Raw genomic sequence first — 16,943 nt, forward strand, 5'->3', positions numbered from 1 at the left:
TTTTACACAGATTTACTTAAATTGTCTTGTCTGTAACCCAAATAGCATTGCAAATCAATATATACTGTAGAAGTTACAACAATACTTCAGAGCAGATGTAACTAATTCTTGGACTTAAACCTGACCTACTCTAAAACCTATTACATTTGGTTATCCACAAGTAACCATGTTTGGCAGCTTTTCTAAGAACACTTGATGCAATCAGCTGAATAAGTAGAGAAGTGAGGTAAAGAAAGATGTATATTATTAAGTGTTCTTCTGCAATCATTAGGTTATTCCCCTATTGATCTACTTCAGTACTTTAATACAATACATACAATTACCAGTGTGTTTTTCAAATCAACACTGTTACTGTATGGACATACAATTGGAAGAGTACCACCTCTCCCCATCGAGCACACACACAAACACTATACGGTTCCTCTTACATTGAAATTCAACAGCACTTATTGTCCAGTTCTGCATGATCTGCCAGCAAGTCAATACATCACAGAAGCAGAGTTCTCCACAGAAACATCTAACAGCTGTGTGCGGTTCTTAGGCAAGCATTGAGGGTTGCATTATTCGTCAAATAAAGCAATCTTTATTGCATTTCAAAGGGATGGGTTGTTAGCCTGGCTTGTGCAATACGACAGTACGTTTAATAGTGAGTGTGGAGGGATGATTAATCTTATCTAATGTTATCTAAAAGACAACCTATTAAAGTACATTAATAAATAAAAGTAACAAAATCAACACCTACCAGTCTCCGGATTTCCCTTTCACATTCCCTTTTGATTCTGGATATCTCCTCCTGGTGCAGATGGTAGACGCTCCTTATCTCTACAGCCTTCATTTTGTCAGCTTGAATAGCCAGAGTCAAAGTCTCCTCCATGTGTTTCTTAACTCCCTTGAGTTCAGAAATCTCCTGCTGCATTCGAACCTTCTCAAACTCAAACACCTTCTTGGCCTCCTCTTTAGCCTCGGTGAACAGCACCGTTTTCACCTTGTCAGTGGTTCCATCCCGTAAGGCATTGACAAGCGCTTGCAGCCGCTGGATCTCGCTGTCCTTGATTTTGATGACTCGGAGAAGCTCGGATTCATGCTGTCTTAACAGCGTCTCTCTCACAGAGTACAACTCCTTCATTTTCTCTTCGTGAAGCTTGGCTTTGAGTTCCGTCACGACCACTGTGGACTTGTGTTGCTCGTGCTTCACTTCCTGTGTTTTCTCTCTTTCCAACTTGCTCACCTAAAAAATGTGGCATCATCATGACAAGTGCATTTATGTACGTAACCATGTTAAAAAAACATATGACCTGCAGTATAAAATATATTAACACCAGTAATCATTTTCCACTTATACTTTCACGCTCTGATTTTGCAAACATAGGCAGATTAAATACACCCCCTTAGTTTTTAATATATATATATATATATATATATATATATATATATATATATATATATATATATATATATATATATATATATATATATATGTGTGTGTGTATGTGTGTGTGTGTGTGTGTGTGTGTGTGTGTGTGTGTGTGTGTGTGTGGTGTGTGTGTGTGTGTGTGTGTGTGTGTGTGTGTGTGTGTGTGTGTGTGTGTGTGTGTTTATACATATAAACTAAAAGGGCAATTTCAAGTATGGTACCTGGCATACTATTTATATATTTAACATCTGCCACGTCTACAGAATTTTGCAGCACATCTGATCTACATCTAAAATTAACATCTCTCAAGCAGAGCCTGCATGCCACCCTTTTATAAAATGAGTCTTCTCACCCTTATTCATTTCATCTTATATCTGCCACTTTTGATACCATCTTCACGTAAGTTTTGTTTTCCAATACTTAAACTGGAATTTGACCTGCAGGACGTCCTTATATATATATATATATATAATATATATATATATATATATATATATATACCATATATATATACATATTTATACCAAACTGTTGCACTGTCCACAACACAGATATGGTTTGACGTGACAGGTGTTGTGTCTACGTTATTTTTTCATGTAGTATGCACTGTGCCTAAATTGTAGGGCTTAGGTGGCCTTTCACAAATTGACAGTGTGAACATGGCTTCAGTTACTGCATGGTTCAGTGTTAGGATCTTTCACACAATATTATGAGGTGTACACTAAGAACCAGTAAGTATTGGGTTACAGGGTGGTGTAGATCCAGAACTGTGAAATCAGTCCCACATAATATATGGTTAGTTTTGATCATGAAACATATTAAAAACCCATCTTCTCAATGTTCTGTAAACACCTACATATATTCCACTAAACCTTTCATTTTGTATATATAAAATATATCAATAATACAACATTTATCTCAACCAGTTCAACTGAGCTCTGTAGATGTACACATGAAGTTACACATTGCCAAGTTAGTATATACGCACCATGGAGCATATCTCATGTCAAGAGTTGCACTGTGTAAAAACAATGTAGAAAAAAATGTAGAAACAATACAGGGTCTTCACTTTGTAAATCAGCAGCCAATCCACCACTCCATTCTATACTTGCATTGCTTCCTACTTGTTTCCTGCCCAGAATACATTTACAATTTCAGTTCTAAAAATGTTTTTAATCTTAACACTGCTGTTTGGAGCTGCTGTTGTAATGCTGCTACAAACATGCATTACAATATTAAAATACATCTTTCTGATACAGTACATTGTTCTAAATTCTTAAGATTAAATAGGATTAGAACAATAAAATAAAGGATAATTCAGCAGCGGGGAACAACACATGTCAGATTCATCCCTTTGTGTTTGTGTTTCATGAATTCCTTATCCTTTTTACTGCATTTTGTTACAGTGCTCCAAGGGGATTATACAGCATTCATGAATAAGTGACTACATTGCTAAGGATCTATATTTAAATTCTGTAGCCTGCTTACACTGAAACTTTAATTAGAAGTTAAGTTCGAAGCTTAGTTGCTAACAGACTTTTCTTTTAATCTATAGTGTATGAATAAAGTGAGTATAATGAATAAAAGTTAATTAAAGAAGGAAAGAAATCACAATGAAAAAGGACTTGTGATAAGGTTATTCATGTTAAAAAGTACAAAGGAAAATAAAGTAGATTGTAAATCCTTCCCCATTACTCTATTAAAAACATTTGTTCGTTTTACCAGGATTATTTCATAAGTACAAAAGAAACAACAGATTTTCAAATGTCAAAAAAAAAAAGGAATTACTGTAAAAAAAGATGCCATATAAAATCTGATATGAAGCTACTACTGGCTTGTGTGACTTCCTGCATCACTCAGTCTGGCTTTTGTGACTTCCTGCATCACTCAGTCTGGCTTGTGTGACTTCCTGCATCACTCATTCTGGCTTGTGTGACTTCCTGCATCACTCAGTCTTGCTTGTGTGACTTCCTGCATCACTCAGTCTGGCTTGTGTGACTTCCTGCATCACTCATTCTGGCTTGTGTGACTTCCTGCATCACTCATTCTGGCTTGTGTGACTTCCTGCATCACTCAGTCTGGCTTGTGTGACTTCCTGCATCACTCATTCTGGCTTGTGTGACTTCCTGCATCACTCATTCTGGCTTGCTACCCCAGTTATCAGAGTTCTAATTTAGTCTTGGAACACGACAGTTCTAGGGAGTTTCAATTGCTTGTCAGTCAGCATTGAAATATTACAGAAACTTGTCACAAAATGGTTATAAATCAGAGATATCAGCAATGCTTTTGATCAAGTGTGCTGTGCATTAGTGTCTTCTAGCTCATCAATAGATGACTGACAGCAAAGTACCATTTCTTCACCCTTGTATATGTACTACAATTTAGGCAGATATAATTTACTTAAAGTAGCAGTTTCACATCTATATTTCATTAAGATTGTATTCAAGATTTCAGTTTGGAGAAACAGGAGAAAAGAAACACCATGTGAATATTAATCTGATTCAGCCGCTGCAGTTTGTCTATTGCCACAGGGAATCTGCCTGGGATGTCTATTGAATACAAAACAAGTTCGTCTGTTGAGGTGCTGTGCAGCAAAGCAAGTGTCTAAATCCTTATAGACATAACTGTAAATGTTAAAAAATGTGTTCTTGATTATAAAGGTGTTCTTTATAATCATAACATATTGATCTTGGACACATTCATCGTGGATGTTTCATGCATGAATGAGTGACTCTGAACAAGCCTAGCATGTAATCCAGAACTGATAACTAAACAAACAGGGTTCCAGAACAAGCTGCACTTGACTGGGAGTAGTGCAGGGTATTTCAATTTAGCGTTCATGTTAATTACTACGTATGTTAATATTCCTCTTGAGAAATATTAAATGATATAGAAAAGTTGCATCTAACCTTATGATAGCAGTGCTACATTATGATGAACTTTACTAATCTCAATTAAAATGTAGCCAATAAAACTAAATTGGTGATCAATATATTGCATGCTTAATAAGTGGTGTAATTCAACTGACCTAACATATACTTGCCATCAATTAAAAAATAATGATCTTACTTAAAGATGATTTATCAATGGAACATTAGATTATGACACGTGAAAATACACTAGTGTAGCCTAATGCTATTTGCTGGTATAACAAAACAATGGATGTCACAAGGGATTGACCATATTACTGCAGTGGAAACTCTTTCATAATCAATATCTAGAGACACTGAGAGATTTTCTTTACTATTCACACAGCATACCCCATGAATGATCACAGAATACTGTAGTTATTTCACAAATGAGGATTGCTAAAACCCCTGAACCCCTGAAGGGGTTTATAATAACATATTGCTCATGTAATGTTGGGATAACATAATATCTTCTTAATATCTGTATACTCAAAAAAAAAAAAAAAAAAAAAAAAAAAAAAACAGTGTATAACGTACAGTATATAATATACAGTGTATAATGTACAGTGTATAATATACAGGGTATGATGTACAGTATATAATATACAGTGTATGATGTGCAGTATATAATATACAGTGTATGAGGTACAGTATATAATATACCAGTATATAATATACAGTGTATGTACAGTATATAATAACAGTGTAAGGCTGATTGCGTTTCTGGTAGTATAATATACAGTGTATAACGTACAGTATATAATATACAGTGTATAATGTACAGTGTATAATATACAGGGTATGATGTACAGTATATAATATACAGTGTATGATGTGCAGTATATAATATACAGTGTATGAGGTACAGTATATAATATACAGTGTATGATGTACTGTATATAATATACAGTGCTTTGTGTAAAAGAACAAAAAGACAAACAATGAATACATCTAATTGGTGAAGCCAATTTACTGTCAACATGGCCGTGGCGTGAATTAAACAAATCCGTGAATTATTGAATTGTAATACTAATAATCATGGAACACTGCACAGTTATGTATTTTTCCACTGTCACAAATACGAACATAAATCCCACTTCCATCCAAACAAGAGTATAGTTCAACACAGTTCTGCACATAAAGTCTTTGGGGGCTGTGTATGATAAGGGCATAGGTATTAGAATGTGGAAAGCCTTTCATTTATAAAACAGATATCAAAGCGGGGCTTGTTAAACAAAGCAATGTGCCAGCTGTAGACAGACAGGCTCATGATAGACCCCCATCACCAATATCAAGCACCTTTGTTACGCTTGGATATCATTTTGAAAGGCTGAGGATTGGCTGAGTGTGTTTAAAGTAGCCTATCTGTAATAGCTGCAGCGAGGATTAATTGAAGACTTCAGTGTTGTTAACATTGCTATGTCTATGAGGTGACCTTAAACTTTATAATAACTATCTTGATTCCAATTGGTTATTTTGACAGTGACAGTGAAGATAATGCATTTCATACCCTAAATGGATGCCATGTACATTTTGTTCCCATGGGAGTATCTGTTGCATTAAGATTGAGAAGGATCACAATATCTGTAAAGCATGTCCTGATTTGTGACAGTAGCTAAGGATAACATTGAAACCTTTGAAAAGATTTACACAGTTTTATCTTGCACTAGAGATTATAAAAACATACTTTATTTGAGGAGTTATTGTCTGTACATTTCCAGTATAATTTAGTTACATCTTCATTGCTGGACTTTTATCCTTCACCATCAACTTTAAAACCAAAAGAAAGTCTGGCTTATAACAGGCGGTACGTCAGCAAATCAAAGCAGAGCTACGTCTTTACTAAGCAGAGTGGAATAAAAAAGAAACAGGTGCGCACCTTACTCTTTTCATGCTGAAGTTCGATTTGAATGTCTGTCAGTTTGGACCTGAGCTCTTCATTGGCAGCTTGTAAAGCAGCTAAGGCATCAGGTTTGTCTCCCTTAGCTCGGCTGCCTGCACCCTTCTTTGACATTGTGAGATGGTGTGATCCCCAGCAGAGAGAACCCTCCGTTCTGAGGCTTGAGGTTTCTCTTTCCTGTTGCTTTTCATCTACATTTTCTTTCCCACCTAAAATACAGCAGGGATAAAATCACAGGGATTAGCAATTAACTAACTATGGAGTTGCTAATGAGTGCAGTGGTTTAAGATACAGTATATATGGTACTAGCAGTTAAGAAAGTCTACTCACTAATTGCAACTCATTTTATACCAGAGAATCAATGTGGCTCTGAAATAAATCCAAATGGCAAGGCCCTGTTCAATTCAAATAGACAGTTATGTGATAGAAAACGAGTTACGAGGTTGAAGGTAAATAGCCGCTGGCAGAGTGATCACCGAGTTCTGCCTGAGAACTGTCTGTGAATTTTAATTGGAAAGATAGAAGATTTACAAACTAAATCACAAATCAAACAGAACTATATCTGTATAGACTGCATATATTAAAACAAAAAAAACAAAAAAAAAAACATTGAGTAGAAAAACATCAACAAAAATATTGAGTAAAAGATTACTAGTAAATCAAATCTTTGTTCTGCTCACATGTACAGTATTGGACTATACGAGTAAGGTTTTATTGGTTGGTTCATTTACTTGAACTGTTTTTGCTTATTACACTCACCAACCCTACCCTTGTCATATATTCTTAGAATGTAGGTCTTCAACAGAATACTAAATCAGACAATTTCAATCTACTTACACTATGTGCTAGTGCCTTGACCTCAGTATATCCCAGTAACCCTTTCTAATTTAAAACCCGACCAACCAAAGGAAGTGTTTTACCAGGGGATTAGCAGGTTCAACATTGCCATCAATTGGGGTTATTCTTTGCAGTAACAACAAAAGAATCTGAACTGAGAAGAAAAGATGAGGAATATATCAGTGTTTTTTTTTTTGTTTTTGTTTTTAAATGATCTGTTTTTGCCAACAAAATAATACTGTGCATTGTACAGGCTATCATTTAATAATAAAGACAGTCATTAGCTGTAAGCATTTGTGACTCACCTTTAGACAAAACGCATAAATAGAACAATTGTAATGGTTCTCGCTGTTGACCACACAGATTTTCTATAATCAGGGTGTGTTGGAACTTGCACTACAGAGGATGCTATTTAATTCTGCACACAGTCTTCCCCAATAAGTTCACAGATTCTTATAATGAATATAATATAATATATATAATATTTAATTAAAAAAAAGACAAGGCTATACCCAAACATAATCAATGTCTACTATAGGATAACTTACAGTAGAATCAAATAAATGTAATTGTTGCACATGCCAGAAGTTACCTGGCTTAATCTTAAAAGAGGTAACTGACGTTAAAAGATGATTTATGTATTTATTTCATATATTTTATGTCCGAAAATCTGCGTCAGGATTTAAAATGTTGGTATTTATAGTTTTTGTAGTTATAATACTATTTATTATTTGTCCAACATCAATGACTTTTTGTACCGAAGGGGACTAACTTTCCAAGTCTCATCTGTCTTTTTTTCTGTGTTCTGTGACCCTGTCTGGGAATTTATCATTGAGATCGATGCAAATTTAGTTAGCATTAGCGTGCCTCAAAATGAGCAGATGTACTGCTGGTAAATAATCTGATATTGCGTTTCCATGTAATGCAAATTAATCCAATGTGCAGTATTGCACACATCTGTGCCATTTCAGGATATAATATGTAAAGTACTGGGAAATATTTGAGAAGGTCACTGAATGCATTATCAAATGGACTTGGATCCAACAACTGAAACTAGAGGATGAAGGTGTATGAACAAAACAGCAGGCACCCAAGAGAACACAGTCCTGCTTAAATAGGCTTACAGTATATTGAAACAGATGACAACAGTCTTTCATTATATAGTATGTACGTTATCACAAATGATATATTAAGACACATGATGTCATCAAAGTCTTAACACTGTTCTATCAAACATATGAAATGTTAATTAAAGGACATATACTGTAAGTGTGTACTTTATAAAAACAAAATCTGGTCTTGCTACATGTGTATGCATCTATAAGCTCTTTGCTGCTTTAATCAAGTTTGTATTTAAACTTACAATAAATATATTACATTCTAATCACAGTGGCACTGTACATTTTTGGGGACAAAGGATATTCCATAGCATTCATTTGTATTCCAGATGGCATGACTGTAGCTTAATGCCAAAGTGTGATGTAATACAGTCAGAAATGTCCCCTTAATCATTCAGTTTCTCTGGAAGAAAAATGTACAGGATGAGTCTGGACTTCATACACAATACAGTGCAGGCAAGAAAGAAATTGTATTCTTGAATATATATGTTATACTGCAAGTCCTTTAAAGCTTAGAAGAGTGTCAATGAATATCATCTTTTAATCATCATTCAACTGCATGTGGTAAGCTTCAGAGGATTTGAAAGGATTTGTTCCCTGTCCTGATAGCAAGACCTGGCCTCTGTGAATTTGGATCCCAGCTTGGTTAGCAAAGCTTGGAATCAAACACAATCTTCGGATCTAAAGGTTGAATCCACTGGTGCAATATTTTGTATGACCAACACACTGTACTGGCATTTTTCTATGAAACAGAAACCCACATGCAAGCACTTGAACTGCTTTCTGTGATGATTAAATTTCACAGACAGTTCATACAGTTTTCTTGAATATGCATGTGTAACTTTAGACACTCAATCATAACATATACACTAGTTTAGATTAAGATTAGTTGTTTTAACTGGAAGTCTCTGAACTATGTAGGATGTCTGATATGTTTATTTTGAGTCTTACATTAACTGTCTGATTTCGTGTCTTGTCTAAGTGAATTTGTTCATTTAGTACAGAATATACGTCAACGTCAAATAATATATATATATATATGAGATATATACATTAAATATTATCTATATATATATATATATAATATATATATAATATATATATAATATATATGATGATTACTGGCAAGCATTCAGCTGTGTGATAATGTTACATGAATATTTGTAAACTTGAGATACAGCTCCTCTACATTAATGATACTAAAATAATGAATGAACATTCTTAATTAAAGGCTTGCTAAGAAATATGATCATTGTAATGAAACAGCACAGCTGATCTATCACACAAGCCCAGACTGCCAGCTGTCATTATTTCATTATTTCTATAGCCCCATCCAATACGAGTCATTTGTCACATTTACTCCATTATTCACTTTCAGAACAAACTGCTGACATTATAACATTGAATGAACATATATTTAATGACAAATGCCATAATCAATCAATATACTGTTCATACAGATTAATCTAATCTCTCATATGATACATGATTAAGAAAAACTCATCTTTGAAATGTGACTTCACTTAACTAGAACAAAATAAGGGAGTAGATGGATGACCCATTGTATACTGTAATGCTGAAGAAATGTAGAATTGTATACTTAAGTCAAAATGTATTGATATGACAATACAAGAATATGATTTTTTTTTTTATGTTAGAGCCCTTGACTACAGCACTAGCATTGACCATGAATGATCCAAGGCCTTGTATATTTACCTAGCTGGGACAATAAAATCCCTCAGTCTGTGGTTTTACAGCTGCTGGGTACACAGAGGTTAACAGGATGTTGTACCAATTATTTTACAGGTTCTTTTACAGGTTTTGTTTTTTTTAAATTTACAAATAATCTAATTATATTTTATTTTAGTTGTTCTACTTGTTAAAGGGATAATTTTCCCTATGCAAAACACACTAAAAAGATTTTGTTTTTTTCAGTACTGCAACACTTAATTATACTGTGCTTAACAGTTTAATGCTTTTATAATTGATTAAACAACAATTTAACTTTGCATGCAGGTAATATTCATGTACAGATTTTAAAAGCTAAACAACACAGTAGGCCTATTAAATCCATGCACTAGAAAGTATACCTTCTATTATATTATTATATATTACAATTAAAAAATGTGTTACAAAAATGTTTGTGCCTAGAATGTAAATTACCTAATAATTTACCGAGTTACAGTTACAATAACTTTGAAAAAATAATACATTTTCAAGACTTTTTTGTACTCTAAACATGCATGGATGGGGTTATGGCTAAGTAAAACAAATGTCTTTGTTACCTTGGCCCCTCCTTACTAAAAAGTCTGACACAAGTCTACCACTGATATAGAGTCACAGCCCAGCTCTTAAATGCTTTCATCTTGTTACCAAGACCTTTATAAAAACATACATCTTTAAAACATACAGATCTGTAGGCTCTCCAGGGTAAGAGTTTAACATTTTTACTGTGCATTCACAGACTGATCTTAATGTATAGAGACTGACCACTCTCTGGGAAAAGGCTGAACAGAATGACTCATAACTATAGATTACTGTACTCCAACTTTCCTGTCTTTTTTTTTTTAAACTAGTGCGCTACAATTCTGAATAGTGATATCTTTTAAAGTTAGCTATAAAGTATATAAGATGTCATTTTACCATTATTAGCCTGTAGCCATACACAGCCTTGAGGTCAGATCTCAAAATGAAGATCGGGTCTAGGTAGAACTTGGGTGGGGATTCTCAATGAAAAATCACGGGCTCACTGGAGGTAGGTTTGGTGGCTCAGTCAGGGACACAATGCCCCATTATGGTGCATAGAGGCACTGTGCTGTAGGAGGGCTGTATTGTCCTTCTGACATTATTATTAGTCTGTTAAGTTCTAGAAGAACTAACAGTGTGAGAGTCTTTAGTCTATTTGTGCTAGTAGAAATATATACAGTAAAATCTCAGTGAGGGTCCCTTTTTTAAAAGATTTAAATGTCAGCAATATGTAGTTCTGCCACCATTTCTGGAGGTCTATTTGTTAAAAACCAGAAAGTCAACAATATAAAGTACATATTTTTATCTTAATATTCTTTATCCTTTTGTAGACTGTAGACTGTAAAAACCATAACCGTGACATGCTGTTTGACACACTGAAAAACTGTCAATAAAAATGTTGTTGGAGGAGTTTCCACAACACTTCACATAGTATATGAAGTTGACATCTGCAAGGGTCTATGAGATGGTATCAGGTGGTATTATTAAGACAGTAACACAATAACATGTATAGATTTCAGTTAGTGTGCACTCTATAACCCATGGCAATCATTTATTCACTGTGTTCATACACAGCCACAAACCTTCGAACATCTAGTTTACAGTACATTTTTCTCACAAAAGCTGTCATTGCCACAGAAACAGTAGTCTGTCTTAATCAAGTAGTCTGTCTCAATCTAACGTAAAAAACTAAAAAACCAACCCTAACTATCTATCTATCTATAGATAGATAGATAGACACTGCTGTTCTGAAACTACTTAATATGTGGTGGAGGGGAGAGAGGGTGTCATTAAAATAGACTGTAATATGTTAAAAGTCATTATTTGATCAAGCTAACTACAGAAGCAGTTTTAAACCAATTTAAGACCATCTATTTTTAGGCAGTTCAAAATAAAGCAGTAGTTGTCTGATATGGGCTGACTAACCCAATATCCTAAGTCTATTATTATTATTATTATTATTATTATTATTATTATTATTATTATTACTTTGATATAATCATACACACGGCAAGGTTTGACATGGCATGATAACAGGTCCAAACATGACATAGTCTAAAATTCCAGTGCTCTCATCGGCATCTTCTCTGGTGCTAATGTATGGTCAATGTTGCCGATTACAAATCAAAGCTGTAACCCAACATCAATCAGAGTGTCACAGGACATGCTTCCATACCACAGAGTAATGGCTTCTGCTCTTCACTGTTGCACAGGAAGGAGGTTGCTGATGCTGTATATATTCTGAGCTTCAGTTAATAGAATGTAACTGGTAAGTATTTTTGTACCTTTAATCTTCAATTTTGTTCAATCTAATGCTATTTCAAACTGTGAAAGTATTATCAGATATATGTTATTGCATTAACAACTTATTAGAAAGTGTTAATTTTGTTCTTATAGTTGTACTATTAGTATTGAAAAAAAAAACATCTTATAATATGCATATTTAATATTCATCTTTTATAATATTTTGGCTAACAAGACATAATCCAATATTGTTCCAAGCTTTGTTCCAATTAACTTTCATAGTTTAATTAACCTAAGTGTTCAATTAAGTATTTAAGAACCTGGATTGAACTAGGTCCTGGATTAGAATGGACTAGACCAGTTGTTCTCAAACGGGGGGGAAGGAACTATATCATGGGGATTTGATTGGATCACCAAAAATTATTCCACCAATTAGACGGTTGCATACAGTACTCATAGCCAACTTGCTTGAAAACATTAAAAGTAGACCAGACATTTCCATCAGTGGATTTTAAAAATATGGGATTGCTGATCATATCAGAAACCCAGAGGCACTGGCAAGTACCACAGACGGGCCCAAAAAGTTTGAGAACCACTGGACTAGAAAACCACAAGTGAGAGCCATTGCTATAGGCTTTCTAAAAAGTTCAGTACAAAAGTTTTCATTCTAACTAAAAACCAATACGATGGTACCTATTGTATGTTTAAAAATAAATTAGTTAAATATTTTACAATGTTTTTAAATTTTTTTTAATATTGCTCAAGAATAAAGGATGGCATTCACGACACAATACAGTACAACAACATATAACACTACAGATTTAGATTTACATTACTTTACTCCTCAGTACCTACAAAATATCCATTCTGATGGACAAGCAGCTCTTTCATGTCCCTGGCAACACTTACTTTGTTTTAAACATGAATCAGGTAAACATTACATGCTGCCCAGATAATCAGAGTTTGAATTTACTTAGATCCCTTGCAAAAATATAGTGCTGTAGTGCTGTAGGCAGAATCACAATTAGAACTGTGCAAAAGAATCATTGCACAGCTTTAGGACAGTAATCCTTTAGTGAATTATTAAACCCTGTCTGTACTGGCATGATATATCAGCCACCTTATTCTGGAAGACCTTGTAAAAATAAAGCAATCTTTAATATGACTTAAATGTAAGTTCTTTTGTAGCGATTCTTCCTCATTATTCCTCAGTGACTTGCATTGAGAGTCACTAACTGTTCCAGCTGTCCTGCAGATGAGACAAGATCTCAATGGCAACATTCAAGTCTTGTTTCTGCTGAAGAAGCGAACAACAACCCATCTCATTAATGTGAATTCTGTACTAACCCTGAGAGCTGCTGCTCAACATTATATATTTACATTATTTATTTATTTTTTCTGAAGAAGTTGTATGCAAGCTGCGAGTTACTAAGATACAAACTTATGCAACCTCTCTACATGACAGATTACATTTAAAGCTAGGCCATGTTCTATATTAAAAAAGAAAACCCAATAGTCAATTTTCATGCAGATTTTCATCAGTAAAAAATATTTTACAAATAAATCTGGATTTGGTACCAGATGCACTCTTACAAAACTGAACATACTGAACAATATGACCTGAACAGAACACAAAAAAAACACAATGCAATGCATGTGTATTGTGCATGATCCATCAATTACTTATATGATTCAAACGCAGTAAAACAACATACTTCAGAGTCATGACTGAGTACAAATGCTCTATTTGTGGACTGCACTTTGGTGGCCATCTACATATATTTGCAAGAAAATGAAGCTTAATGGCAATAAATGACACTTATAGACTGCAAGGGAGAACACAGCTGCAACACAGCACAGACACTTTCCCTTGCATGTAACAGGTTAAACATTTGCTAACTAGTAACCTACAAATGCTTTCAATATATATATTTGTATATATTATATATAATATATATATATATATATATATATATTAATCACGAAAGACAAATAGTTAATTATTAGATTTTATATGTAATTGTCATATACGATATTGTATATTTTGGTCCCTAAACAAAATACAATATATATATATATATATATATATATATATATATATATATATATATATATATATATATATATATATATATATAATATTATGTATTACATACAATTTTGTCCAACAAAAGTAAAATCATGTTTAAAAAGTGTTTTAATGCTTAAAGAATATTTACAGTAGAAGATGCTGTAGCTGATTGAGCCAGGTATAATAATACATAGAAAGGCCTGAATCCGTAGCAGGTTTTCAATGCACTGCAGACGAGACGTCTCAGATTAAATCAGCAACATCATCTGGGCATTTTTAAAGCATTTAACATGCAAAATCCTTTTGTTTTTAATTATTTTCTGAAAACCAAAAATGCAAAGACCAACCTTAAAGCCATGATGGTGTTATGCTGTATGCTGTCTGCCTGCTTTACCAGGGCAGCTGTTCTAATATTTTAAGTAGTGCATTTGTTGGATGCTGCAATATACATTCTAAAAAATAAAAAAAACCTGTAGGCTGTTCCTACCAGATACATTTAAAGGGACTTTACCATTCACAACAAGCATCGCATTGCAAATAAAACAATCAATTACAGCTGCATGAAATCTAATGCTGCATTTCAAATTGCTGGAATAACACAAAGACTGGATAATGACTCATCAAAAAAACAGCCCAGGGTAGCATTTAAAATCAACCAAACCGGATAATCTGCTTACCATGTACACACCCCCAAAAGTAAAGAATCAGGCTGGCAGAAGCAGAGACAGACTGAGGACGTATTTCACGCACAGGCTGCAGTTTCCCAGTGATGCTCTGTGAGCCCTGCTCCCTCCTGGGAGAATGAGCTCATTGCTCGCCTCCAACAGCCGCTCCTCAGCCATTGCAGTGTCACTGCAGCTAGCAGCCCAGTGCAGGCACGTCATCAGAAGAGCACACTCATTAAACTGGAGAGCCACCCAGCAAGAAAAAAAAGCAAAGTCTGATACCACAGATAACCAGGATTAGGGAAATCTTGAGACTGTCATACATGAGAAAAATGAGGCTTAACATCTGTATTCAAATAGATGCGCAGAATATTTTACTGTACATCAAACTGTGCCGGTGTCTGGCTTGGATATGTGTCACAGAGTACTACCATGCTATTGCAATATTGATTAAGTTGAACCAATGTGATTTAAAAAAAAATGTATATATATATATATATATATATATATATATATATATATATATATATATATATATAGATAGATAGATAGATAGATAGATAGATAGATAGATAGAGATAGATATAGATAGATAGATAGATAGATAGATAACATTTATTTGTAGTCTTCTGATATTGGGAATCATTATAAAGACCAATCATTTGTTATTTTGTACAGATATGCACTAGTATGAGGCAGACACTTTACTACTAATAGGAATATAATTACAGTCCTCAGATTTAGAATTAGATACAATTTAGAAGCAGAGATATAAATCTTTCTGAGTGTCTGTCTGGTAGATAACATAACGCCTAATGGCACACAATAGTGTACATCACCATATGGTCTACAATGTAATGCAATGGATACACTAGATATCACAAAAGTTCAGGTCCTGTATAACTGACTACAAGAATGCTGGGCTCTAACACTTGCTCTTTCAACTCGCAATGATTTCAAACAGCATTTGTAGTGCTTTACAGCTACAGGTAATCATGTTGTCACATGGTAAAGGACACCAGGAGACCAGTTTTTCTCTACCTGCTCTTCACTACTGGCACGTGAAAGAGATTTGACTGCCCTGTTCAGTCTTGGCCTCTGTTCTGTCACTGCCATCTTTCTCCGTTGTATTCATGGCGCTAGCAGTGCAGACCTCTTTCACTTTCTTTCATTCTTGTCTTGATCATGCACTGCTCAGCTTTTGCCTTCCATGTCATGCTCAAGGCTGAACTGCAGCTGGCAGCTCTCATCCACTTTCAGCTTTTTGTGCAGGATGTTCCTGTCAAGAGCACTCCCTGACAGTCCTCTTCTCTCAGCATGGTCCCCTCCAGCTGCCAGCCAGGGAAACACATATGGGTGGAACGTGTCCTGTCATGCAGGGGCCCGCTATTCATGGTTTGGGTGTGTAAAATTAATTTTATCCAAGAGACAGTACATTCTGTATGATTTCCAGATGGTAAAATAATAAAAAAATACTGTACTCTACAATCCAGTTCTGAATTACATTTTTATACATTTAGAAACATATAAATGTTTTAAAATGTTATTAAACAGTAGTACAGAATATATGCATTTTCATTTTCGTGCAGTCTTGTGTGATTTATGATTTCCATTACATGAGAGTAGATGTTGAACTTCATGTTGATTTGAACTCAGCTCTCGCTAAGATAAGCCCAACTAAGACGTAGCTTTGCAGTAAACTAATGTGATCCATCTGCATCTCCATCCATTTGTGTTGTTTTCCATTTGATGATGTAGATATCCTTCTGTCTGGTGTTGATTGCTGAAGTGTAATGCTGGCTCCAGGGATCAGCACACACAACGTCTGCGATGCTGGCTCTGGGGATCAACCCAGTGCGGTCTCCCCAGCGCATCCGCATGACAACCGTCTGGATTGAGCTAAGTAGGGTACATCTCTGGGGTCTTCAAGTTGGCACCTTCCATCCTCGGTGTTTCGTTGACTAGCCCACGACACCTCAAGAGGGCTCAACAGTGATTCTTGTGTCCCAGCATCAGCCCCCTCCATCCCCTACTCAGCT

General features: G+C 34.9%; 1 protein-coding gene across 5 annotated transcripts in view; it reads right to left on the reverse strand.

Annotated features, from left to right (window-relative positions):
- Positions 1–15,062, reverse strand: part of LOC121321820 (janus kinase and microtubule-interacting protein 3-like) — a 32,125-nt gene extending 17,063 nt beyond the window's left edge. For all 5 annotated transcript variants that reach the window (XM_041261049.1, XM_041261047.1, XM_041261046.1 and 2 more), the window contains exons 1-3: positions 14,917–15,062; positions 6,203–6,432; positions 743–1,228 (exon numbers count right to left, since the gene is read on the reverse strand). In XM_041261049.1, coding sequence (XP_041116983.1) covers positions 743–1,228; positions 6,203–6,337 — 621 coding nt within the window. In that variant the 5' untranslated portion in view covers positions 6,338–6,432; positions 14,917–15,062. The remainder of the gene's footprint in view (positions 1–742; positions 1,229–6,202; positions 6,433–14,916) is intronic.
- Between the last annotated feature and the right edge of the window lie 1,881 nt (positions 15,063–16,943).

The sequence above is a fragment of the Polyodon spathula genome, chromosome 10, assembly GCF_017654505.1.
Source record: "Polyodon spathula isolate WHYD16114869_AA chromosome 10, ASM1765450v1, whole genome shotgun sequence".
Classification (NCBI taxonomy): Eukaryota; Metazoa; Chordata; class Actinopteri; order Acipenseriformes; family Polyodontidae; genus Polyodon; species Polyodon spathula.